Source organism: Cetorhinus maximus, chromosome 1 (genome assembly GCF_964194155.1).
Source record: "Cetorhinus maximus chromosome 1, sCetMax3.hap1.1, whole genome shotgun sequence".
NCBI lineage: Eukaryota > Metazoa > Chordata > Chondrichthyes > Lamniformes > Cetorhinidae > Cetorhinus > Cetorhinus maximus.
Genome location: NC_135879.1, coordinates 200,978,605 through 201,005,635, shown reverse-complemented (window position 1 = coordinate 201,005,635; position 27,031 = coordinate 200,978,605). Strand labels below are relative to the sequence as shown.

The window sequence follows — 27,031 nt, the reverse complement described above, 5'->3', positions numbered from 1 at the left end:
TAACAACTTGCTGCATGGAAAATATTCCCACCTCATTTCTGTTTTTTTTGCCAATTACCTTAAATCTGTTTCCCGACTAATCCTCCAGTGAATAAGGTTTCTCCTTATTTATTCTAGCAAAACATCTCATAATTTTGAGCACCTCCATTAATTTATTTTATTCATCTTCTCTCCTCTAAGGAAAATAATCACATTTTCTCTAGCCTCCCCAGATAATTGAAGTCGCTCAGCGTTGGTACAATTCTATTACATCCCCTTATCCTTCCTCCTGAAGCCTCTGACCTCCATGCAACCTCACCAGATGCTGATCTCCCCCCACCCTCCTAATAGGTCTCAATTCCCCTGCTCCACTAGCGGGTCCCAATCCCCAACCAACCCTCCCCCACCAACGCTTCCAATCACCCCTCCAACAAGGATTTCAACCTTCCACCTCCTCAGAAACTGACCACTTGAATTATGAGGCTTTTTGGGTCAAGTGAATAAGGAGAACCTTATCCACGGGCAAGAGGATCAATGACCAATGGACACAGAATTAAGATGCTTAATTTAAGATTACCGGAACTGGGATTAGCAGCCCACCCCCTCCCCCTCCGCAACTCCAGTCAACACCCCTCCAAATATCCCTCTCTAATTCCTCCCCCACCTCCAATCATCCCTGCCTCCTGGCTCTGGTCAAACCCCATCCCTTTGGTCCACCTCTTGTACTTGGCACTGACTGCTGCTGGGCCCTGGTGATGGCAGGCTCCCCACCCGACTGAAGGCCCAGCTCTTTATTGTATTCATTCACAGGATGTGGGCTTCACTGGCTGGGCCAGCACCTATTGCCCATCCCTAGTTGCCCTTGAGAAGGTGGTGGTGAGTTGTCAATCAGGTTTAGCCTCCAGGCGGAGAATCAATCACTGATGTCACTAACACATGGTGGAGTTAAAGCCTCACAGTGTGGGAATGGGACAGGGGGGAATCCCAAACTACAATCCCCAACTTTCTGATTCATAAGCTCCAACAGGCCAAGTCAGTAGAAGTTTTGCCCTCTGAGTCTGCTTTTACTGGGACATGATTTCCAAACATGGGAAGGAGTAATGTCAGGAAGCACAGGAATCCAGGTTTACCTGAACCCCATGGGAGTTTTAACGCCACAGTGTGTGTGTTTCTTTTAAACAGGTTCACCGACTGGAAGCCAGCCTGATTTACCGGTTTGGTTTACAGTCAGGTAGAGGTTGTGCTGAAGAGGCCAAAGTCAGGAGAAGGTAAGTTTAACGCTGTTAAAGGTATAGATTGTGATGGAGGGGTTTAGAGGGTCAGGGATGCTCATAGGCGGAGATGGAGGGGCAGCTGGGGAGGGGCAGCTGGGGAGGGGCAGCTGTCAAAGTTAGGGGATTGGGGAAGTGTTGGTGTTGCTGAACTGTTTGGAGGGAGTTCCAGAGATTGAAGCCAGAGATTGGGTAGGGGTGGGGAAGAGATTGGAGAGTCGAGGATCAGGGGAAAGTTGGGTGAAGAGACAGAAATCATGGAGGAGAGATGGGGGTCAGTAAAGACTGGAGTGGTCTGTCATCATGGGATGTTGGGGGAGTCGGGGAACGCAGGCAGAGTTTACAGGTTAGCTTGTTCTACGGGTTGGAAACACTTCTGCTTCACTTGGCTCATAAGAATTCTGTAAAGGCATTTGGAAGACTATTGCCTCCTTTTATCTGACAGGTTTACAGAGACCAGGAAAACATGGCCTACATGAGTTAAAAATAGAAATATTGTTAAAATAAGGGCACACAGACTCCCCTTAAAAGGTTGCAATGACCGGCCCACATCTTGAAAGTGGGTTGTTTGCCCTGCCCCTTGTCTTGTCTCAGTTAAAAACAGAAGTGGCTGTCTGTAAGGCAGGTTGGGTCTCTCTAGTTACCTCTATAAAGTGAAAAATCGCATATGATTTGGGAAGACATGTGAAGGCTAGAATTAGATCTTGAGTCCAGGGGAAAACAGGCTTGCATTATTTAAGTTGCAAGGATATAAAGCATTTTATCAGTTTTTAAAAATGTATTCTTTAATGGGATGTGGCGTCACTGACAAAGCCAGCATTTGTTGCCATTTCAGAGGGCAATTAAGAGACAACCTGCTGTGGGTCTGGTATCACATGGAGGCAAAGAACATTAGTGAACTAGATGGGTTTTTGCCATTGTGCCTCCTGCCAACGCAAGATAGCGACGCAAAATACCGCCGATACCCAGCTGCGCACGCGCAATGGTCCGCAAATGAACTGAGATTCAATGACGTCACTCCCCTAGAAAGCTTTTTTGTTTTGTGGCAATATCTTTTCAATAACCTGGGACATTATTTCCAATGGTAGAAATCGGCTGAATACTTTTTGAAGTATCAATAGAAGCTGCAAACTGAGCATTTTTCTCTTTCTGAACATTACAAATGCATTGTTCTGTTAAGGCCTAAATAATTAAAGACTCATGTCATAGTTTAGCATCTGAAATTTTCAGTATGGATTATCCCACTTAACTTGTTAAGTGCTTACTATGCTAGTTATTAGAATTTTTGAATTTTTTAGAAGCTGAGATGTCCGTGTGGTTATGCAAGCAAAGAGGGGCATCTGATTTTTTGCACAGGTCTATCAAAAATTATTTTTTTTCATGGCTCAAGTTTCAGCTTTGTTTCCTTGATTTTTTTTTAAAAGCTTTTTTTATATCTCTTACAAGATACAGAAGTTGTAAAATACTGCCGTGCAACTCCAATAACTATTTGATAAGTATCTCTGCTCCTGCCCGTTGCCTACCCTGTCGCCCATATTTTTTTTAAAAATTATTCATTTGTGAGATGTGGGCTTCGCTGGCTAGGCCAGCATCTTTTTCCCATCCCTAATTGCCCTTGAGAAGGTGGTGTTGAGCTGCCTTCTTGAACCACTGCAGTCCATGTGGTGTAGGTACAGCCACGGTGCTGTTAGGGAGGGAGTTCTAGGATTTTGACCCAGCGACAGTGATGGAATGACGATGTATTTCCAAGCCAAGATGGTGAGTGATTTGGAGGAGACCTTCCAGGTGATCGTGTTCCCATCTATCTGCTGCCCTTGTCATTCTGGTTAGTAGTGATGGTGGGTTTAGAAGATGCAGTGCATTTTGTAGATGATGTACACTGCTGCTACTGTGTGTCGGTGGTGGAGGGAGTGATGTGGTGCCAATCAAGCGGGCTGCTTTGTCCTGGATGGTGTCAAGCTTCTTGAGTGTTGTGGGAGCTGCACTCATCCAGGCAAGTGGGGTGTGTTCCATCACGCTCCTGACTTGTGCCTTGTAGATGGTGGAAAGGCTTTGGGAAGTCAGGAGGTGAGTTACTCGCCACAGGATTCCTAGCCTCTGACCTGCTCTTCTAGCCGCAGTATTTATATGGCTAGTCCAATTCAGTTTCTGATGTAATGGAGTCACACGCTAGAACTGTGCATGCCTGGTGTTGCCAACAAGCACATCTGGGTTTCTACAACAATTGATTAATGGTCACCATTACTGAGGTTAGCACGAGCTTTCAATTCCAGATTTGATTAATTAAATGTAAATTCCACCATAGGGGGATTTGACCCCATGCTCCCAGAGCATTAGTGTGGGTCTCTAGATTACTACTCCAGTGATATTACCACTATGCCAGTCTTCCCTAGGTGGAAAAAAATCAAAATATACAGGAGCAGAGTTTTTAGCAATAGTGGATGAGAAATTGCTGAAAAGAGATGTTAGTGCTAAAGATGCAAGACTTATTTGTAGAAGCAATCTAGAATTATTCCCCATCCATATTTAGGACTACTCTAATCTATTTCTAGACTAAATATTGGAAGTATACAGGTAATTTAAATTATGAAAATGATATGTTTTCATAGCAGAGTCAATAGAACTTTAGAGTAAACCACAGAATGTTACATTAATATTCTATGATAAAATAGTGGACGGAGGAATGTCAAATGAATGTGTCAAACAGCTGTATGTTATCATCAAAGGTAATATGTAGCTTCTATTGCTCTTCTGTACTGAAAATAAAAAATAAAATGATAGTGCATAAAAATGTGATTTCTACAAACACATGAGCAAAGATTAATTTTAACCTCGTGGGTGCACACAACGGACATCCTGTATTCAGAGGTTTGCAATGCACTATGTTTCATTGATTATTAAGGCCTCTTGGTACACTTCCACTTGAATGTGATGGCTCGAGCACAAGTGGTGCAGCCTTTTACCTAATAACAACAGGATTTCCAGCATGCTTGCAAAAATAAACTGAAAGCAACTTTATCAGTCATAGAACGTGGCTGGTGTTGCAACTCATCCATAAGCAAGTCAATGTTCCACAGCATACATCAGGATTGGTCCTGACTTTATGCAATAGTACAGAATGGGTGATAGCGAGTTAACTGCCGTTTAACATCTCTTTCAAATGTAGGCAATGGAATTAATAATTGGGAGAGATGTTTAATAGGCCGCCACTCTCTATTTTATATCTAGGTTCTGTCAATTCACAAGTGAAATGATAGAGGTGCTGAAGCGTATGATGGCGTCGGGCAAGCGTCCTGACATCAACGCGCACTCACGCAATATTTCGGTCGACGGGTGCACATGGGAGTTGGAGCCATGCCTGCCATCAATTATGAGGCTAGTTAAGGCCATTAAAAAGGCAATTAAACTAAATTTTACGTTTCCTGTGCGATTTCGCGCTAGTTGCTTGGGCAAAATGGGCAGGCAGGGAGCCGACAATTTGCTAAACCTCATCCAAGGTCGGGATAAAAGGGGTCAGCAGCATTGCCAGCGTGAGTAGTGAGGAGTTTTGGAGATAGTTTGCTGCTGGTTGCTTATTGGTACTTGGCAGCTTCATCTCTGTTCGGGGCTTCATTCTTAGCATTTCCAGGCTTCATTTCAGGGCATACTGGTGTCTCCAAGACCCCCAAAGGATTCAGGCCATGTGGACCCTTCCAGGTATCAGACAGCCTTCCATTACCCTGGTGATGGGGATTGTGGCCTCCGCTGCTGGCACCTCCTCTGAGGAGGAAGAGAGGAGCAGAAGGGAGAGGAGCTGTCCCATTGCAGCTTCCAAGGAAGGGGCCTGTGAAAGGCGCAGGCACATGGTCAGCAGGTAGTCCAAGGTGGAAGGGGCCACAGAAGCCACCACTATTCTGCTGCCAGGGTTTACAGGCAGCGATGCAGCTACCTCACTATGTCTGAGGTGCAATGCCAAAGGAGGCTCACCCTCTCAAGGGAGACAGTGACCTCCATTTGTCAGGTGATTGGGCTTGAGATCAGCCCCGACTGTTTGGGTGGACACCCCATGTCAGTGGCTCTGAAGGTCACAGCGGCCTTCAACTTCTATGCATCCCAGGGTCAATGGGGGATGTGTGGGGAGTCTCCCAATATGCTGTCCACAGTTACGTCAAGCTGGTGACAGAAGCTCTGTTCAGGCGGGTACTGACATTTATTCTTTACCACACTGATGAGGCTAGCCAGGCTGAGTGTGCCAGAAGCTTCACAGCGATTGCTGGGTTTCCCTGCATCCAGGGTGCAATTGACTGCACACATGTGGCCATCAAGGCACCAGTGGGTCAGCCGGATGCCTTCATCAACAGGAAAGGATTCCACTCCACGAACGTGCAGATAGTGTGTGACCACAGGATGCATAGTCTGTGCAAGGTACTCCAGCAGCTACCATGACACTTACATCCTGAGACACTCCCAAGTGCCAATGCTCTTCAGTGCTCCAGCCTGACTGGATGGATGGCTGCTGGGTGACAAGGGCTATCCATTGAAAAGGTGGCTTATGATGGCTCTCCGCCACCCAAGAACAGAGGCAGAGCACCATTACAACAGGAGCCATGCCTCCACAAGAGCGGTGGTAGGGAGAACCATAGCTCTTCTCAAGATGCGTTTCTGTTGCCTGGACCATTCAGGGGGAGCGCTACAATACCCCCAGAGCGGGTGTCACTGATAGTGGTTGCATGCTGCGCTCTCCACAATATGGCACTGGCAAGGGGGGACCCACTGGAGGAAGAGGATCTTGATGCAGCTGCACAGACCACAGATGATGAGTCCAGTAGTGAGTTAGAAGAGGAGCCCGGTGAGGAGAACGCTGAGGGCATGGAGGCAGACCTCGGTAACCTTCAGGGAGGCGGGGACACCAGGGATGCCTTGATCCAACGCTCCTTCATAGAGGCTGTCAAAGATCTGCTTTACCTCATGCCAGGGCTGCCGCCTCCATCCTGGATGTCTGAAAAGGCCATTTCATATGAATCCAAAGTCCACTCAATGCCTGTGCAATAAAGTATCGAGTCACTGGCGTCCAGCATTACATACTGGCGTACCCTGCACCAGAAAAAATGGTGAAGCACGCTTAGGCCATTAGAACCAAAGCAAATTTAATGTTATTGTCACATTGAAAGCATAATGATATCACCATTACTGGTGTTGATGTCCACACCAGCAGACATATAAATCAAACATAAAGAACCAGAAAATCACCCGTGAACTGTACTTCTTGTGCTCATGGTGCCTTTAACTTACATTTCCAAGTGCTATGTCTTGGTGCCCACTCTCTGCCCCCTCGCTGGCATTGGAGACAGCCTGCTGACTCTGCTGTCTTGTTGGCCTTGATGACCTTGGCGCTCATCCTCTGGCCAGTGGAGTCTGCACTGGCCCCACCTGGGAGGGAGCAGCCAGTGCCATGGCTGGCATCTCCCAAATCATTGCAGCCTCATCAGATGCCATGGTCACTGGCGGAGGGGCGGAGGAGTTGTTGCGGTTACTCAGAGCGCCCTGAGAGGAGACGCAGAGACGACAAGCAGCTCATCGCTCTGGATCTCCCTGCTCGCCATTGGTGGATGGGCACCTAGCTGAGATACTGGATGCCTCATCCATCTCCAACTTTGGCACTGACCATCTCAGGTCATTGCCTGTGCGAGGGCTTGCAGGTCCGAGCACAACCCCAGGAACTCCTCATTCTGATCTGAAGCTGCCTCTCCATGAGAGTCGCCACTCTCTCAATGGAGGAGGCTGTGTGCACGGCCATGGGGGTCAACGCATGGACTCCTCCACAACGGAGACCATGGCCCTCATGGATCTCCGCCGGATCCTCCCGCACATCTCACTGGACATCAAGCATCTGCCGCCAAATGGACGACTCCAAAGGCTCATCATCAGCCTTCGACTCGGCATCGTCCTGGTTTCCAGCAATCCTCGACTGCCGGCGCCCTGGGCACTCCCTGCCTCTGCCTGCACCTCCAGCGAGTGCAAAGTGCCCTCACCAATGTGCACCGACATTCTAGCTGCTGATCTAATGCCCGCCGAGGTGCTGGTATCTGCGTTGGTGCCTGGTTCAGAGAGAGGGTATGACACAGGTGCAAATGAAGCCTGGTGGTCCTCCAGCATCAGGGGTGGACCTTCGGGGTCCAGAGAGCGACTGCGTGCTGGTGAATCTAAGGGAGAACAAGGACATGTTATTAGTTAAAGTCATCACACTGTCACTGTGCATGCCAGGTACCCTGGTGAGATACTGGAGACCTGCTTCACGGTGTCATCATCTTTCAATGATCAATGGGGACTCCAAGTTTGAGGCTCCTATCAGTGAGGAGACTACACTAGAATGGTTGCACAATCCGAAACTTTCACCTCTGTGCACAGCACTCTTACCTTCATCTGGCACCCCTGCCTCTCCACGCCAGGCTGCACATGGAGCATGCCAGCTCTCTATATTTGGGCGTCTTGCTTGAATCTGGTCAGCAGCAGAAGGTTGGGTGGGCCTCCACCTGTAAGTGACCTCTCTGATTGGTTATGGTTATGACTTGTCTTCTCCTGAAAGGACAGACTAGCATTGAATAGTCCACTCTACCTGCAGCGCCATTGCAGCCTGGCCAACTCCAGCTGAGGAACTCCTTGCAGGGCACAAGCGAGTCACAGCCCTTGAGCTGCACTGCACTCAGTCCAAGCAGCCAGGACTCAGCTCCTTAGCCAGCTCCAGCATCATTGACAGTTGGTGCTCAGACTCTAGCACTCCTGAGCTCCATGGGGGGCGGCCACACCTTAACACTTCTGCATACTGACCCATACCAACACAGTACTCAGCCTTTCTGAGTACAGCAGGTCATTGAACCTCTTTTGGCACTGCACCCATGTGCACTGCACCATGTCATGGCTGCTGACCTGCGCTGCAACCTCCTCCCATGCCCTCTTTGTGAGGTGTGGTGGCCTCCTCCTCCCAACTCTGGAGACAAGGGTGTCCCCTCATGGCAGCCACTTTCTCCAGGAGGAACGCAAGGCACTCATCCGACAAACCGGGGACCGAGTGCCCACCTGACCTGCGTTCCCTCCTGACGTCTCCAGCCGCACTTCACTCCATAACTTGAATGTGGAAGACGCAGAAGAGATGTTCTTCCGTGACAGCTTTCAAGGGGCTGCCTGTGTCATTTATAAACTGGTCACTGGGCCACAATTGGACCTGGCGGCCAAGAGGCCCCTGCCCCTGCCTTCCCGACTAGTGGGGAGCCGCGTTTCATGCTCAGTGGGCTTTAATTGGCTGGGCAACAGCCCATTTCCCGGGCAATCACGAGGCCCCCGACCACTCCTGCCTGCCAAACTGAAAATTCTGCCCCCAGGAAACAGCATCCTTATTTCAAGACAGCAGGTAAATGTTGTCCTGACGAAAGTAAACTATTGCATTGAACAACAACAGCAGCTTGACCCATAAAGTTCCATTCAGGAAAAGAAAAGTTGAAAAGCTTAATTTCAGTAATCTATGTATATAACTTCTTTGGGGGAAAAGTGCTGAATAAAAAATACTTGTGCTTGTGCATCTCACCTTATCTTAAAACATTTTTGATTCAAATTTGTGAGCACCCAACATTACTAGAAAGTTATGACAGACTTCAGTCCTGTCCCACAAGTTCTGGCAACCTGCAGTCCAGCCTTGCAACTGGTCTGATCTGTTCACATTGACAATCTCCGTTCCAAGTGAAAAAAGAAACTAATTTCCCTTGCTAAACTAACAGGTGGGCTCAAATTTTGACCACCAGCTTCAAAACCTGACATTTGACATGTGTATCCTGCCAGGGCACAGTTGTGATGCACCATCAAGCAGTAGCAACTAAATTGAGCGGCCTGCTCAAGCAAGACATACCTCTCCTTATGAGGGCAAAAGCAAAATGCTGCATATGTTGGAAATCTGAAATGAAAACTGAAAATGCTAGAAATGCTCAGCAGCTCTCGCAGCATCTGACAGAAGATGAAAGGTCACACACCTGAAAAGTTAACCTTGTTTCTGTCCGCACAGAGGCAACCACACCTACTGAGTATTTGCAGCATTTTCTGGGTTTTTTTTGGTTATGATGAGAAGCCTGCAAATTTTCAGCAGAAAGCATCAACTGATTTGGAAGTATCAAGAGCGTAATGAGGGTGGCACTAAAACATCCTTAATTCAGTAACGAATGGTTGGAGGTGTTGCTGCAGGGAGCTCAATGAAAGCAAATGGCCTTTTCTGTAGTGAAGGGCAGCCGTCAGCAAAGTCCAGAATGCAGGTTGTATGGATGATGGTTGCTAAGTGAGTGAACATAATCTCGCAGGTTCACTATACCTGGGAACAGAGGAGGAAAACCTTCAGTGACATCAGGTTTAGTGCCAAGGTAAATCTGATACCTGAGTATACAGATTTCAAAAAATTGGCAGGGACTTAATGTCGATACCATCATGAAGATAAGCTGAAAACTATGTAAGGACATTTTTTGATATAATTTTTCATTCAGCAGAAGCAGCACGGCACATTTGCAGCGGATGACAATAATGAAGCATTTTTTAAATGTAGTCACTGTTGTAACGTAGGAAATAACACCATGTACAATAGCACTTCTGACATCAGTAACAAGTACTGGCAGGAAAAGCAATTTCCAAACTAACATGCAAAGGTCTGGTACACAGTGGGAGGAGGGTTGTTGTCAGGACGCAGGGTACTCTGGAACATGTCAAAATTCTCATAGTTATTATTTGCTACAAAAGCAGGAATAAGTCTGTTGATAAAATTCTTACCTAATCCTTCACTCTCTTCAAACGTCTTCTTCACCGTCTGACAGGAAGAGCCATTCCCATGGCACACCCCACATTGATCTTCAACTGCATTGGATTCTATCTCATAATCACACCCTACAGTCTGGAAGAAATACAAACCATTTAACATATGATTTTCTGTTTCCATACCAAATCATTGATTAAACTGCCTTATATTTCCCAATATTGTTATAACCTCACTGCCTGAGGAAGATTTGGGGCCTCAGAAGGTCATGAAAAACACTTTGTAAATTCAAGTTCTTTCTTCTAAATATTACACAATAAAGCTTTAGGATTATTTCAGAACTATGAATGTTATTATTATATGAATATAATATGAATATTAATTTTAGGATTGGGATTGAAATCCGTAAATGGGCTGAATTTATTTTCTCCTTTTTGCCATCTGTAAGGTTATGATGTTAAATTACATTCAGGGGCTTAATTCCTAATGGGTCCAAGTAGACTACCATCAACAATTATCACTTAGGCCCGATTTTCACTCCCTGGCCGAATGCATAGAGATGGGAGAATTCCAAGCCTCTAAAAATGGCTGCCCAGATGTTGGAGCTTCCGTCCGAGGAGGCTGTGGCAGCGTTCTGGATTAGAAATCGGGGCAGGCGACCCTAGAAGAACTGAGGAGGATTCCAGGGGTGCGGAGGTGGGCTGATTGGAAGGCCTGCCTCAGGGCTCCACCATTATATCCAAAAATATTTTAAAAAAACATGAACCATCACTCCAGCCCTCACAGAACCATAGAAAAGTAATGGCACAGAAAGAAGCCACTTAGCTCATCGTGTCTGTCAAAAAATAAAAAATAAAAAACTAGCCGCCCATTCAAATCCCACCTTTCAGCACCCAGTCCGTAGCCTTGCAGGTTACAACACTTTAGGTGCAGATCCAGGTACCTTTTAAATGAGTTGAGGGTTTCTGCCTCCACCACCAAACCAGGCAGCGAATTTCAAACATTCTCTGGGTGAAGAAGCTTTTCCTCATTTCCCCTCTAATCCTTGTACCAATCACCTTAAACCTATGCCCCGTGTAAAAATAAGTGCTTTCTCTTCAAAGAGGAAAGCTGTCTTGTATCATAGAAAGCAACATTAGTGCTGGGAAATGAAACACTTCCATTTTTTTGAAACATCAAAGGTTCTCAGATCAGGTAAAGGTACAGATTTAAACTTGAGCTGCCCTGCATAAATGGGGCAGGTATGGCTCAAATCTTACCGCCCATATAACCTCAAAGGAGATTTACTTAAAATGGAGATCTTATTTTCCCACTGATATGTTGGTCCAGGTAGGAGGTTTTGTGGTGCAGTGGGTACCGTCCCTTCCTCGGGGCCAGAAGCTCTGAGTTCAAGTCTCACCCCTGGACTTGATGGCCAAGGAAGGTACATTTATAACACAGCCAAACAGGTTGATTGTCAACCTGCAAATCCTTCCAACACATGTCAATGTCAGATGCTAAGAGTGGGAGAGATTCCCAGTCAGCCATATGAAGGGAAGAAGGTTGGAGCCTCTCTCATCGCTATCCATAGCTCCAGGCTACAATATGCATGTAAAAATGCACGTTGTCACAGCAACCTGGGCTCCCTAAGCAGAAGTTTACAGCCCCGTCGCGGTGGGGGTGGGGCCGTAAAATGTGGTGAGTTGTTCAAAAGTCCATTGACTTCGGCGGGACTGGAAAATCCCACCGGCGGGAGGGGCCATAATATTCTGGCCCCTGTGCGATCTGTAACACACTACCAGCACATTGGTCCAGTGCTGAGTAATCTAGCATGGAGAATAAGGCCGCTGTTAGATTTGTAGATATCTTAAAGGTTTATTTCCTAATATAATGTACTAGTGAAGTATTGGGATTATTGGGGAAGAATTTTCTCCCTGTCGGGGTGGGGGGTGGGGGGGGTTGGGCGGGAGCGGGTGCAGATGGGCACGCAGCCGATCGCTGCCCATGATCAGCTGGGCTCCGCCATTTTACATGGGTGGGCCAATTAAGGCCCGCCCAGAGTGACACACACCCGGAAGACATGAGCTGGGACATGTCAATGAACTTTAATTAAAAAATTTATTTAATTTATAAACCCTTCATGAAACCTCATCCCGCCCGTGGATGAGGTTTCATGGTAAATGCGAAGGCTGCCTGGGCTCTTCACCTGCCCGCCAACCTTAAGATTGGACGGGCAGCCCAATTAATTACTTTAGTTAGTTTTTAAATGGCCTTAATAGGCCTTTGAAAGATCGGCGGGCACACAGCCGACTCCGCTGCCCACCAGCCGAACTGAGGATCAGAATGATGCGCAGTGGCGCAGGGACACACGCCTGACGTCACCGCGCATCATTTTATGCGTCGGCAAGCGGGCCCCGCCCACGCTCTCCGGCCCGAAGATTCTGCCCTTGATTTTGGTTTTAATAGTGACTCTGATGCACTAACAGACTACGAGGTGAGGAAAACATTTGGGTAACAGTAACCACAATATTATTAGATTGAACTTAATCAGCAAGACGAATGTTGTCAAGAACTTAATGCTGATTTTAAGAGGCTATATTCACAAAAATGGCAGTGAGCTTGAGCCAGGTTAATTGGCCAAACTTATTTGTGGGAACTTCCTGACACTGACAAAACCCATGTCTGCTCTAAGGAGCAAAGAAAGGCAAAGTTTAAACAAAACCCAAAGTAGCTAACTAGTCCAATGCATGGGTAAATCAAGCTGAAACAAATCTACTTCTATAGGCGAAAAGAAAAGTAATTCTCAGGAGAACAGGGAGTGGTATTGCATTTAGCCAAAGTTAACAAAAACTCATATCAAAGTATTCAAAAGGTCGCTGGAGAAAAAATGTGGCAGATCATTGTTATAGCAAGAGTAAAATCTTCTTCAGCAATGTTCGTCACAAGATCATTAGAGATTGTTGAAGAAATCCTCAAAGGAAGCTTAAAGTAGGCTCAGCATTTGGGAGTGGTTTTAAGTACGATCTGTATCAGTAGATGATGTACAGTTACCATTGATGAATTTACAGTTATCCTTAAAGTTGAAAGTATTAAAGTAGATACAATATTGTGCTGGATAGAACAAAGGATCTCAAAAAAAATTCCAATTTTACTTCAGCTGTATAGAAGTTGTTCGCAAGGGTCATTATGGAGATACATTGTACGACTATCTGGTCAGCAAAAGTCTGAACATAACTTCTAGAAGACTGCGTTCTATCTTATGACTTCTTTGAATTATTGGTGGCGGTTACTAGGCTGATGCACATAGGAAGCATGATTAATATTGTGAACATGAAATTTCAATAGCCTTTGACAATGTTTCACTAACAGGGCATTAAATTTAATGGACTGTGGAGCTAATAAGCAGAATTTGGGTTGGATAAGTAATTGGTTACATTATCTTAGACACAAGGCTGTTGATAACGATAGTGCTTCGGCATTGGGACCAGCTACTGGTGAAATCCTGCATGAACTGGTGTCAGGGCCGTTGCACTTTATAGTGTTTACAATTTAGATCCGCTCAAAAAGCTGCTAGACTAGGTCTGTGGCAGGAGGTGAGGGAACCAACAAGAAGGAAAAACATACTTGACTTCATCCTCACCAACCTGCCTGCCGCAGATGCATCTGTCCTTGACAGTATCGGTAGGAGTGACCACCGCACAGTCATTGTGGAGATGAAGCCCCGCCTTTACATTGAGGATAACCTCCATTGTGTTGTGTGGCACTACCACCGTATTAAATGGGATAGATTTCAAACAGATCTAGCAACTCAAGACTGGGCATCCATGAGGCACTGGGGGCCATCAGCAGCAGCAGAATTGTACTCGAACACAATCTGTAACCTCGTGGCCCGGCATATCCCCCACTCTACCATTACCATCAAGCCAGGGGATCAACCCTGGTTCAATAACAAGTGCAGGAGGGCATGCCAGGAGCAGCATCAGGCATGCGTAAAAATAAGGTGTCAACCTGGTGAAGCTATAAAACAAGACTACTTGCATGCCAAACAGCATAAGCAGCAAGTGATAGACAGGGCTAAGCGATTCCACGACCAACGGATCAGATCTAAGCTCTGCAGTCTTGCCACATCCAGACGTGAATGGTGGTGGACAATTAAACAACTCAATGGAGGAGGCGGCTCCACAAATATCCCCACCCTCAATGATGGAGGAACCCAGCACAGCAGTGCAAAAGATAAGGCTGAAGCATTCGCAACAATCTTCAGCCAGAAGTGCCGAGTGGATGATCCATCTCGGCCTCCTCTGGAGGTCCCCAGCATCACAGGTGCTAGTCTTCAGCCAATTCGATTCACTCCACGTGATATCAAAAAACGACTGAAGCTACTGGATACTGCAAATGCCCTAACAATATTCCGGCAATAGTACTGAAGACTTCTGCTCCAGAACTTCTAGCTAAGCTGTTCCAGTACAGCTACAACACTGGCATCTAACCGGCTATGTGGAAAATTGCCCAGGTATGTCCTGTACACAAAGAGCAGGACAAATCCAACCCGGCCTTTTACCGGCTCAGCAGTCTACTCTCCATCATCAGACAAGTAATGGAAGGGGTCATCAACAGTGCTATCAAGCTGCACTTGTTTAGCAATAACCTGCTCACTGGCACCCAGTTTGGGTTCTGCCAGGGCCGCACAGCTCCTGAACTCATTACAGCCTTGGTTCAAACATGGACAAAAGAGCTGAACTCGCGAGGTGAGGTGAGACTGGCTGCCCTTGACATCAAGGCAGCATCTGACCGGGCGTGGCATCAAGGAGCCCCAGCAAAACTGGAGTTAATGGGAATCAGGGGGAAACCTCTCTGCTGGTTGAAGTCATACCTAGCACAACGGAAGGTGGATGTGGTTGTTGGAGGTCAGTCATCTCAGCTCCAGGGCATCACTGCAGGAGTTCCTCAGGGTAGTGTCCTAGGCCCAACCGTCTTCAGCTGCTTCGTCAATGACCTTCCTTCCATCATAAGGTCGGAAGTGGGGATGTTCGCATTTGATTACACAATGTTCAGCACCATTTGTGACTCCTCAGGTACTGAAGCAGTCCATGTTCAAATGCAGCAAGACCTGGTCAATATCCAGGCTTGGGCTGACAAGTGGCAAGTAACATTTGCACCACACAAGTGCCAGGCAATGATCATCTCTAACAAGAGAGAATCTAACTATCGACATAGGGGAGATGGTGGCATGGTGGTATTGTCACTGGACTGGTAATCCAGAGACAGGGGATAATGCTCTGGGGACTGGGGTTTGAATCCCACACACCAGATGGTGGAATTTGAATTCAGTAAAAATCTGGAATTAAGTCTCATGATGACCATGAAATTATTGTCGATTGTTGTAAAAACCCACCTGGTTCACTAATGGAAGGAAATCTACTGTCCTTACTTGGCCTACATGTGACTCCGCAATAATGTGGTTGGCTCTTAAATGCCCTCTGAAGAAGGGCAATGAATGCTGTCCTAGCCAGCGATGCCCACATTCCATGAATGAATTTTTTTAAAGTTCAATGGCATTACCATTGCTGAACATCCTGGGGGGTTACCATTAACCAGAAACTGAACTGAACTAAATACTGTGGCTACAAGAGCAATCAGAGGGTAGGAATCCTGCAGTGCGTACCTCACCTCCTGACTTCCCAAAAGCTGACCACCATCAACAAGGCGCAAGTGATGAGTGTGATGCCTCGATGAATACAGCTCCAAAAACACTCAAGAAGCTTGACACCATCCATGCAGTCGCTTGATTGGCATCCCATCTACAAACATCCACTGAAGCACAGTAGCAGCAGTGTGTACCATCTACAAAATGCACTGCAGGAACTCACCAAGGTTCCTTAGACAGCACCTTCCAAACCACCACCACCTGGAAGTTCCCCTCCAAGCCACTCTCCATCCTGACTTGGAAACATATTGCTGTTCCTTCACTGTTGCTGGGTCGAATCCTGGAACTCCATCCCTAACAGCACTGTGGGTATATCTGTACCACATGGACTGCAGTGGTTCAAGAAGGCAGCTCACCACCACCTTCTCAAAGGCAACTAGGGATGGGCAATAGACACTGGCCTAGCCAACGATGTCCACATCCTGTGTATGAATTTTAAAAAACTCACACATTCACTGACATCTCACTCACTGCCAGCTCAAGGGACATCACCACTCCTTTTCTCACACACACCCTCATATCTCCGTCTGGCCTCATCTCCTCTGGAGACTGCCTCTTCAGCCATTGAAAAGCCTTACCACTAGTCTGGTATGTAGAGACCTACTAGTAAGCCCCCCCCAGTGAAAAAAGTGGCCGCCATTGATGGGTGGAGCGGAAGATTGCAAACTGGTTTTTGCCATCTCCCGATATTTTCCGCTCCCACCCGCTATGACGCCTGCCGCAAATGGGAGTGGAAATTTCTGGCTTGAATCTAGGCTAGATTCAAAGCTGACTTACACAGGTTTGTTCAAATTCGGCCTGTCTCAATGGGTGGGGAATTCAAACTGATGACCCTTTGTTGAAAAAAAGGTTTGTATTTATATTGCACTTTTCATGACAATCAGATGTCTCCAAAACAAAAACAGAAAATGCTGGAAGAACTCAGCAGGTCTGACAGCATCTGTGGAGAGAGAAACAGAGTTAACGTTTCGAGTTCGTATGACACTTCTTCAAGTCTCCAAGTGCTTTATAGCCAATGAAGCACTTTTGAAGTGGTCACTGTTGTAATGTAGGAAACAAAGCAGCCACTTTGCGCATATCAAGCACCCACAAACAGCAAAGTGATAGTGACCCGATAATCCGTACTTTGAGATGTTAGTTGAGGTATAATCAAACAGGCATTGATATGGACTGTAGAGATTGGATAACAAGGCAGAATTTTCTGGTCGGCATGCGGGGGGCGGGCCCAACACCCCGACGTGTAAAATGACACGCGATATTTCATTCAGCGGGCACGCACTGGAGTGGGCTGCGTACCCGCCAAAATGTAAACAGCCTATTAAGGCCATTAAGAAATTAATTGAGCCACCTGTGAAAACTGCCCATCCAACCTTCGAGTTTTTCAGGAAACCTCATCCATGAGCGGGATGAGGTTTCCTGAAGCTTTTATTAAATAAATAAATAAATTTCCACAAATATAAAAACATGTCCCCACTCATGTGACACATGAAAGGACATGTTTAAATACATTTTTAAATAATTTATTTCATTATTTTAATATTCATTCAATCTCCCTGAGGCAGCTCTGTGCCTCAGGGAGATTGCTGCGCTTTGTCGCACACATGCGCGAAAGAGCGCTGGCCCGGACTCTCCCTCCTCCCCCTGCCCGCACAGGTAGCGCTGAGCGCTGCCAGCCAGGTAATACGCTGGGCAGGCCTTAATTGGCCCGCCCGCATAAAATGGCGGCGCAGAGCCGATCGCAGGCCCACCCACCATAGGGAAAATCCTGGCCATAGTTTACTGTCTCCAATGGGCTAATCCATCAAGAACAAAAACAACAAGCTTCAAGCAAGAGTAGAAAACTCACCCCTCCCCACAGACCAATGGAATAGGCTTGGCAAAAGCATTTAATGTTTAGCTGGTTAAATGCTTGAATTGTGTAGCAATGGAGTTTTTTTCCAAATGTATTCTTTGGTGGATTTTTGTGTTGCCAATTTTGGCAATTATATCAGTTTTCATCCCTTAACACATAATACAAAAACTTCTTAATAAACATATCCAAATTCTTGAAGAAGGAAAAGAAGCACACAAGTATGGGCTAATGTTGTCTGTCCACACTGTCTTGCCCTCAGCTTTGGCTGAGCTGAAGTTTATTCAGGGTGGAGGATGAGAGGCTGGCAACAAGAACATTAGAATAATAAAAGCTGAAGTTAACAAAGGAATGGATGAGGATTTCAGCAGCAGACGGGCTGAGACAGAGTTGAATGTGATCTTTTATATGAAGAGGATATGGGGTCAAGTTATATGAAGAGGATATGGGGTCAATAGGGCACTGAGGTTGCTAACAGTCTGATTCAGTCTTTGACAGTAAAGAGACAAGGAGTGAGGTTGGCGCAGGGAGGGGCACTTCAATGAATATTAATTTTCCAGTCACCATGTTCACAAAATGAAAAGGTTGTACTACATTCTTATTCATATGATAAATGTATCTACAATGATTTATAGTTTAAGTGTAATAGTGATACATTATAACCAGGTTTTAACTTGGGTGGGAATGGGGAAGGTGAGGGCCATGGCTGGCACAAAGATATTCAGGGAAACAGCTAGTGTAGAGAGAAAGAAACTGTCCCAGTGGTTTGGGATTCTAAGAATAGGGGCATTGTCAAAAATTTAGAGCCAGACACCTCAGGAGTGAAATTAGGAAACACTTCTACAAGCAAAGATTTGGATCTCCCTTTAACAGATGGCAATTGGCGCCAAATCAGTTGTAAATTTTAAAATTGAGATTTATAGATTCCTGATAATCAAAGCTTTTAAGGGGTCTGGGGCAAAAGCAGTTTTTTTGTGCACAGATCATCCATGATCTCATTGAATGATGGAACAGGCTCAAGTGGCTAAATGCCCTACTCCTGTTCTTATGTTGCACACAAGCATGGGTTACCAGACAGCCATCAGGCTTAGGAACTTTGGTTGATTTTACTTCTAAGGTCAGGATTATTGAGCCAAATTTTAGCATATCTACTGCCGCCCTAATTGCAATAAGCTAACACATCACATTACACACATTTCTATTTTTCTTCAAGTTCTGATGAAGGATCATCACCGAACTGAATTGAACTCTGTTTCTCTCCTCAGATGCAGCCTGACTTGCTGATTATTTCCAGCAATCTCTTGGCGGGGGGGTGGGCTTCTTTAAGAAATGGGTCCAAAGGACCCATTTGTCAGTGACAGCTGCCTGCCACCCTATTAAGGACAGTGGCTGGCCCCCATGAGCTACAGGCCCTAACAGAAGGTTGGCAGGTCAGCAGCCTCAGCAGCGACCACTTGCTGCCATGGGGGCACCTTCCATTGTCCACAGACTGCACAAAAAGGGGGCTCTCCACCCCATTCTGCAGCCTGCTGGGATGCTGCTTCGTTTCACTGGCTTGTCTCTCAACATGGTGAAAGGCCCCTCAGCAGTTGGCAAAATGCCAACTGACGTGAGAAGAGACCATTAATTGGCCACTTAATTGGTTCAATTGGGCTCCAAGTACCACCTTTCTCCCTTCTGGGAGAAGGGCATGGCATGGTGGCAGGAAAATGACAGGCATGCCACCTGCTGCCCTTCCAGGCCATTTGCCAGCTTTCCCACCTCCCAGCTTGTCCCCTAAGAGCTGATAAAATTCAGCACTTAAATTCAGTTGAAATTAGAGAACAGCCTTTTGCTATGTGAACTTCAGGTGAATATGAATACTGAGGATTATATACAGTAAGCTAAGCTCCCTTTCTTGTGCTGTTAGGGAATTCTTACCCAACTTTACAACTCACTGCTCAGAGCCTTCCTCGACATTCATTCATTGAAAGGTGTCACAAGGAACATGGCAGTTCTAACAAGTTTCAATTACTTCTTCTGATCCAACCTCGCTTTGCTTATTAAGTTGCAATTTTATGAAGATTTTGATTCATACATGTTTTTAAAAGGCCACATCTCGATCAAGCTCAATCAATCCAGCTCTGAAGAAGAGCCATATGGACTCGCAAGAGTGACATCACAAGACAGCGCGAGAGAGCGGTGGAGAGAGCAGAACCAGCACGAGTGTGGGGAAGCTTCAAAAAGTGATGTCAGCACAAAGGTGGGCAATGATTGGTGAGTAGTGGGTAAGTGTTTTTCTCCAGTTTTTTCTCCAGTTTCAAAATAGATTAAGCTAAAGAAAAGTAAGAGTTCCAGTTTTTATTTAAAGTACATAAATAATTTAACTTTTTTATTGTATTTAACTTAAAGTAAGGGTCTTTTTTCAACTAGAGGCAGTCCCATGTTATGTACCACCTGCAACATGTGGGAAGTCCTAGACTCTCCTTGCGCTCTGACCGACCACGTGTGCAGGAAGTGCCACCAGCTGCAGCTACTTGAGCTCTGTGTTTTGGAACTTGAGCGGTAGCTGAAGGCACTGAGGTGCATCTGCGAGGCTGAGAGTTTTGTGGATAGCTCGTTTTTCGATGTGGTCACCCCGCAACTTATGGAAGTGCAGACAAAGAGGGAATGGGTGACCATCAGTCAGAAGAAAGGTGTCAGGCAGGTAGTCAGGAAATCCCCAGGGAGCATCTCACTCAAGAACCGTTTTTCTGTGTTGGAAAACATTCAGAGTGACGCTTCCTCTGGGGAGTGCAGCCACGCTCATGGCACTGTGAGTGGCTCAGCTGCACAGGGGGGGAGGAAAAGAGGGTAAGAGCAATAGTGGTAGGAGACTCGATAGTAAGAGGAACAGACAGGCGTTTCTGCGGCCGTAGATGTGATTCCAGGATGGTATGTTGCCTCCCTGGTGCCAGGGTCAAGAATGTCACTGCAGGGCATTCTAAAGGGGGAGGGCAAACAGACAGAGATCGTGGTACATATTGGTACCAACGAAATAGTGGAAAGAGGGATGAAGTCCTGCAAGCAGAATTTAGGGAGCTAGGAAGCAGATTAAAAACCTCAAAGGTAGTAATCTCTGGATTACTTCTGGTGCCACGCACTAGTGAGTATAGAAATAGGAGGTTAGTCCAGATGAATGCGTGGCTGGAGAGATGGTGCAGGAGGGAGGGCTTTAGATTTCTGGGACATTGGGACTGTTTCTGGGGGTGGTTGGACCTGTACAAGGCAGACGGGTTGCACCAGAACCGGAATGGGGCCAATATCCTTGCAGGGAGGTTTGCTATTGCTGTTGGGGAGGGTTTAAACTAACTTGGCAGGGGGATGGGATCCTGAGAGGAAGTTCAGCAGGGGAGATGCATAGCCAAAATTTGAAGAGGGAGTAAGTGAGTCTGGAAGGCACAGAAATTATAGACCAGTTAAGGAACAAGGGAGTTTGGCAAGGTTGGATGGTATTTATTTTAATGCAAGGAGTCTAATGAATAAGGCAGATGAGTTGAGGGCACAAATTAACGCATGGAAGGATGATGTCATTGCTGTCATGGTTGAGAGGGGAGCAGGATTGGCAGCTCAATATTCTAGGACAAAGGGTCTTCAGGCAAGACAGGGAAGGAGGTAAAAGAGGAGGGTTGTCGCAATATTGATCAAGGAATCAATTACAGCAGTAAGGAGGGATGACATCTCAGAAGGCTGCTCAAATGAAGCCATATGAGTAGAACTGAAAAACTAAAAAGGAGTAATCACATTGCTGGGAGTGTACTATAGGCCCCCAAACAGTCAGAGAGAAATAGAAGTGCAGAAATGTAGGCAAATTTCAGAGAAGTGTAAAAATAATAGGGTAGTAATAGTGGGGGAATTCAACTTCCCCAACATTAACTGGGTTAGTCATAGTGCGATAGGTTTAGAGGGAGCAGAATTCTTAAAATGCATCCAGGAGAGCTTTTTAAGCCAGTACGTAGAAGGTCCGACAAGAGAGGGGGCGGTCCTGGACTTAACTTTAGGGAATGAAGCCGGGCAAGTGGTAGAGGTATCAGTGGGGGAGCATTTTGCAGATAGTGATCATCACTCCATTAGATTCAAGGTTGTTATGGAAAAGAACAAGGATGAGCCAGAAATCAGAGTTCCAAATTGGAGGAGGGCTGATTTTAATAAGATCAGATATGATTTGGCCAGAGTGGACTGGGAGCAGCTACTTTTAGATAAATCTGCATCAGAGCAGTAGGACTCATTCAAGAAGGAAATAGGGAAGGTACAGGGCCAACATATTCTAGTAAAGATAAAGGGTAGGACCAACAAATCCAGGGAATCCTGGATGTCGAGGGATATACAGGATTGGAATAGGAGAAAAAGGGAGGCTTATGGCAGTTACCAAGGGCTCAAATCAGCGGAAGCCCTAGAGGAGTATAGAATGTGTAGGGGGGAACTTAAAAAGGAAACTAGGAGAGCAAAAAGGGGGCATGAAAAAACATTGGCAGGTAAAATTAAGGAAAATCCAAAGTTATTTTACAAGTACATTAAGAGTAAGAGAATAAAGAGGGAAAGAGTAGGGCCCATTAAGGACCATAGTGGTAATTTATGTGTGGAACCAGAAGACATAGGTAGGGTTCTAAATGAATACTTTGTGTCAGTGTTCACAAGTGAGAGGGATGACGTGGGTATGGAAATCAGGCAGAAGGACTCTGATATAATTAAAGAAATTAGCATAGAAAGGGAGGAGGTTCTAAGTGGCCTGGCAGGCTTAAAAGTAGATACATTTCCAGGCCCGGATGAAATGTATCCCAGGCTGTTGAGTGAGGCAAGGGAGGAGATGGCAGGGGTGCTGGCAATAATTTTCAATTTCACTCTGGCCACAGGAGAGGTGCCAGAGGACTGGAGGTACCGTTATTCAAGAAGGAGAAAGGGATAAACCAGGGAACTACAGGCCAGTCATCAACACCTCAGTGTTGGGGAAACTATTGGACCAATTCTGAGGGACAGAATTAATCTACACTTGGAGAGGCAGAGATTAATCAAGGACAGTCAGTATGGTTTTGTTAAGGGAATGTCATGTCTGACCAATTTGACTGAATTTTTCGAAGAGGTGACCAGGTGTGTAGATGAGGGCAATGCATTTGATATAGTCTACTTGGACTTCAGCAAGGCTTTTGATAAGGTCCTGCATGAGAGACTGATAATGTAGGTAAGAGCCTATGGGATCCAAGGCAATTTGGCAAATTGGATCTAGAATTGACTGAGTGGCAGGAAGCAGAGGGTGATGGTCGAAGGGTGTTTTTGTAACTGGATGCCTGTGTCCAGTGGGGATCGGTGTTGGGTCCCTTGTTGTTTGTGGTATATATAAACAATTTAGACTTGAATGTAGGAGAGTTGATCAGTGAGTTTGCGGATGACACGAAAATTGGTGGGGTGGTAAATAGTGAGGAGGATAGCCTTAGAGTACAGGAAGATATAGACAGGCTGGTCAGATGGGCTGATCAGTGGCAAATAGAATTTAATAGTATGAGGTGATGCGCTTGAGCAGGACAAACAATTCACGGGAATACACGATGAATGGTAGGACCCTGGGAAGTGCCGAGGATCAGATGCATGTCCACTGGTCCCTTAAGGTAGCAGGACAGATAGATAGGGTGGTTAAGAAGGCATTTGGGATACTTGCCTTTATTAGCCAAGGTATAGAATATAAGAGCAGGGAGGTTATGCTGGAACTGTATAAAATGCTGATTAGGCCACAGCTAGAGTATTGTGTGCAGTTTTGGCATCCGCATTGTAGGAAGGATGTGGTTGTGCTGGAGGGTGTGCAGAAGAGATTTACCAGGATGTTGTCTGGGCTGGAGAGTTTTAGTTATGAGGACAGATTGGATAAACTGGGGTTATTTTCCTTGGAGCAGAGGAGATTGAGGAAGGACATGATTGAGGTGTATAAAACTATGGGGGGCAATAATAGGGTAGACAAGAAGGAACTTTTCCCCTTCGTGGAGGGATCAATAACCAGGGGGCATAGATTTAAGGTAAGGAGCAGGAGGTTTAGAGGGGATGTGAGGAAGAATTTTTTCACCCAGAGGGTGGTGGGAATCTGGAACTCACTGCCTGAAAGGATGGTAGAGGCAGAAACCCTCATAACATTTAAGAAGTATTTGGATGTGCACTTGCGATGCCATGGCGTACAAGGCTATGGGCCTAGTGCTGGAAAATACGATTAGAATAATTAGGTACTTGTTTGACCAGCGCAGACCCATGGGCCGAAGGGCCTTTTCCTGTGCTGTAGACCTCTACGGCTCTATTTCTCTCTCCGCAGATGCTGTCTGACCTACTAAGTTTTTCTCGCATTTTCTGTTTTTATTTCAGATTTCCAGCATCTGCAGTATTTTGCTTTTAGCTTACATTCAATCAATGTCTTGATCAATGATCACTTGAAGCAACTCAGGAGATTGCTGATTTGCAAAACATTGGGACTTGAATCTGTGCAAGCAGTGCTCTAATTGACAAATGATGGATTATATAAAGCCGAGCAATTCGATTTCTTCTCAGGGTGAAATGTGGGCACAAAAACACAGAAACACAGATAATACAAGTGAGAATCAGGCTGATCATAGCAAGTTTACTGCCAACATCATAGTAAAACAGCAGGCGATTGAGAAACAGGCTGTGCTGAAAAATCATTAAGAGGTACTTGAAGGATATCAGTACTTAAAGTAGGTATGTCAGCAGGGCTGGATGGAATGCATCTAAGGTTGATGAGGGAAGTAAGGGTGGAAATTGTGGGAATACAGACTATAGTCTTTCAATCTTCCTCAGATATGGGGGGGGGGAACCTGGAGAACTGCAAGTTTTATACCCTTGTTCAAAAAAGGGTGTAAGGATAAACCCAGCAACTCAGTCAGTTTAACTCAGTGGTGGGGAAACTTTTAGAAATGATAATCCGGGATAACATTGATAGCCACTTGGATGAGTGTTGATTAATTAAGGAAAGACAGTGGACGTTTGTTAAGGACAAATCATGTCTAATTAAACTGCTTAATTTTTTATGGGGTAGCAGAAGGGGTTGATGTGGTGTATATGGACTTACAAACAGTTTAAGGGCAAAATGTTTTGCTGAGCGGCGACCCGCTTGAGCGTGAAGTAGTGTGTGATGACGGGTGAGCGTCCTGACGCCATTGCCCACTCGCGCGATATTTCAGTCAGCAGCCGTGCACGGGAGGCAGAGCCACTCCCGCCATCGATTATGAGGCCAGTTAAGGCCACCAAAAAGGCAAGTAAGCTGGATTTAACGTTGTCTGGGTGTTTTCACACTCATCATACCACAAGATGGGCAGCCGACAATTTGCTAAACCTCATCCAAGGGCGAGATAAAAAGGGTTAGCAGCATTGCCAGTGTGAGCAGTGAGGGGTTTTGGAGATAATTTGCTGCTGGCACTTGGCAGCTTCATCTCTGTTCGGGACTTCATTCTTAGTATTTCCAGACTTCATTTCAGGACTTATTGGTGCTTTCAAGACCCCGAGAGGACTCAGACCATGTGGGCCCTTCCAGGTATCAGACAGGCTTCTGTTACCCTGGTAATGGGGGTTGTGTTCTCCGCTGGTGGCACCTCCTCTGAGGAGGAACAGAGGGGCAGAGGGGAGACGAGGCCAGGTGTCCAATGCAGCTTCCGGGATATGGACCTGTGGAAGGAGAGGCGCAAACACAAGCGGCGCAGGGCCAGCAGGAAGACCAAGGCGGAAGGGGTCACAGAAGACGCCACTATCCTGCTGCCAGGGTTCCCAGGCGGTGATGTAACTACCTCAATATGTCTGAGGTGCAATGCCAAAGGAGCCTCCACCTCTCAAGGGAGACTGTGGCCTCCACTTGTCAGATGATTGGGCCTGAGATCAGCTCCGACTATGCGGGTGGACACCCCATTCCAGTGGTTCAGAAGGGCACAGCGGCCCTCAACCTCTAAGCCTCCAGCTCTTTCCCAGGGGTCAGTGCGGGATCTGTGTGGAGTCTCCCAATCAGCTATCCACAGTTGCATGAAGCTGGTGTCAGCCAGAAGTGTTGAGTGGGTGATCCATCTTTTCCAGAGGTCCCCAGCATCACAGATGCCAGTCTTCAGCCATTCGATTCGCTCCACGTCATATCAGGAAATGGCTGAAGTAACTGGATACTACAAAGGCTATGGGCCCTGACAACATTCCGGCAATAGTACTGAAGACTTCTGCTCCAGAACTTGCTGCGCCCCTAGCCAAGCTGTTCCAGTACAGCTACAACACTGGCACCTATCTGGCTATGTGGAAAATTGCCCAGGTATATCCTGTACACAAAAAGGATAAACCTAACCCAACCAATTACTGCCCCATCAGTCAACTCTCGATCATCAGTAATGTAATGAAAGGGGCCATCAGCAGTGCGATCATGCGGCACTTGCTTAGCAATAACCTGCTCACTGGCACTCAGTTTGGGTTCTACCAGGGCCACTCAGCTCCTGACCTCATTACAGCCTTGGTTCAAACATGGACAAAAGATCTTAACTCCAAAGGTGAGGTGAGAGTTACTGCCCTTGACATCAAGGTTGCATTTGACAGAGTGTGGCATTAAGGAGCCCTAGCAAAAGTGGAGTCAATGAGAATCAGGGAAAAAACTCTCTGCTGGTTGGATTCAGACCGAGCACAAAGGAAGATGGTTCTGGTTGTTGGAGGTCAGTCATCTCAGCTCCAGGACATCACTGAAGGAGTTCGTCGGGAGAGTGTCCTCAGCCCAAACATCTTCAGCTGCTTTATCAATGACCTTACTTCCATCATAAGGTCAGAAGTGGGGATGTTCGCTGTCTTTCTCCATGTAAATAACATTCAGCTCCTCTATTCTTCCTGCTAAAGTGCATAACCTCACATTTTCCCACATTATATTCAATCTGCCACGATTTTGCCCACTCACTTAACCTGTCTATGTCCCTCTGTAGACTCTTTGTGTCATCCTCACCACTTGCCTTCCCACCTATTTTTGTGTCATCCGCAAACTTGGCAATAGTACATTCACTTCCCTCATCCAAGTCATTAATATATATTGTAAATAATTGTGGCCCCAGCACTGATCCCTGTGGTACTCCACTAGTTACAGGTTGCCATCCTGAAAATGGCCCCTTTATCCCAACGCTCTGTCTTCTATTAGTTAGCCAATCCTCTATCCATGCTAATATGCTACCCCCAACGCAATGGGCTCTTATCCGATTAAGTAGCCTTACCACACGTACCTTATCGAACACCTTTTGGAAATCCAAATATATTATGGGCAGAATTTTCCCCTCGGCGATTTGGGGGAGGGGCCCGTTCGCTGAGGGGAAAAGGACGCGGGATGACATCGGGAGGAATCCCCGACGTCATCCCTGGCCCTTTAAATTTTTAGGAAGGCGGATGGACAGCGAAATCAGCTGTCCGCCCGCCGACCTGTCAATGGCCAATTGAGGCCATTGACAGGCTCATTAAGATAAATAAAG

At 46.3% G+C, this 27,031-nt stretch overlaps 1 protein-coding gene across 1 annotated transcript in view; it reads right to left on the bottom strand.

The window, feature by feature from the left end:
* Positions 1-27,031, bottom strand: part of LOC144686486 (A disintegrin and metalloproteinase with thrombospondin motifs 12-like) — a 665,462-nt gene that overhangs the window by 218,017 nt on the left and 420,414 nt on the right. Inside the window, exon 14 of the mRNA XM_078551763.1 lies at positions 10,032-10,152. Within this exon, the coding sequence (XP_078407889.1) occupies positions 10,032-10,152 (121 nt within the window). The remainder of the gene's footprint in view (positions 1-10,031; positions 10,153-27,031) is intronic.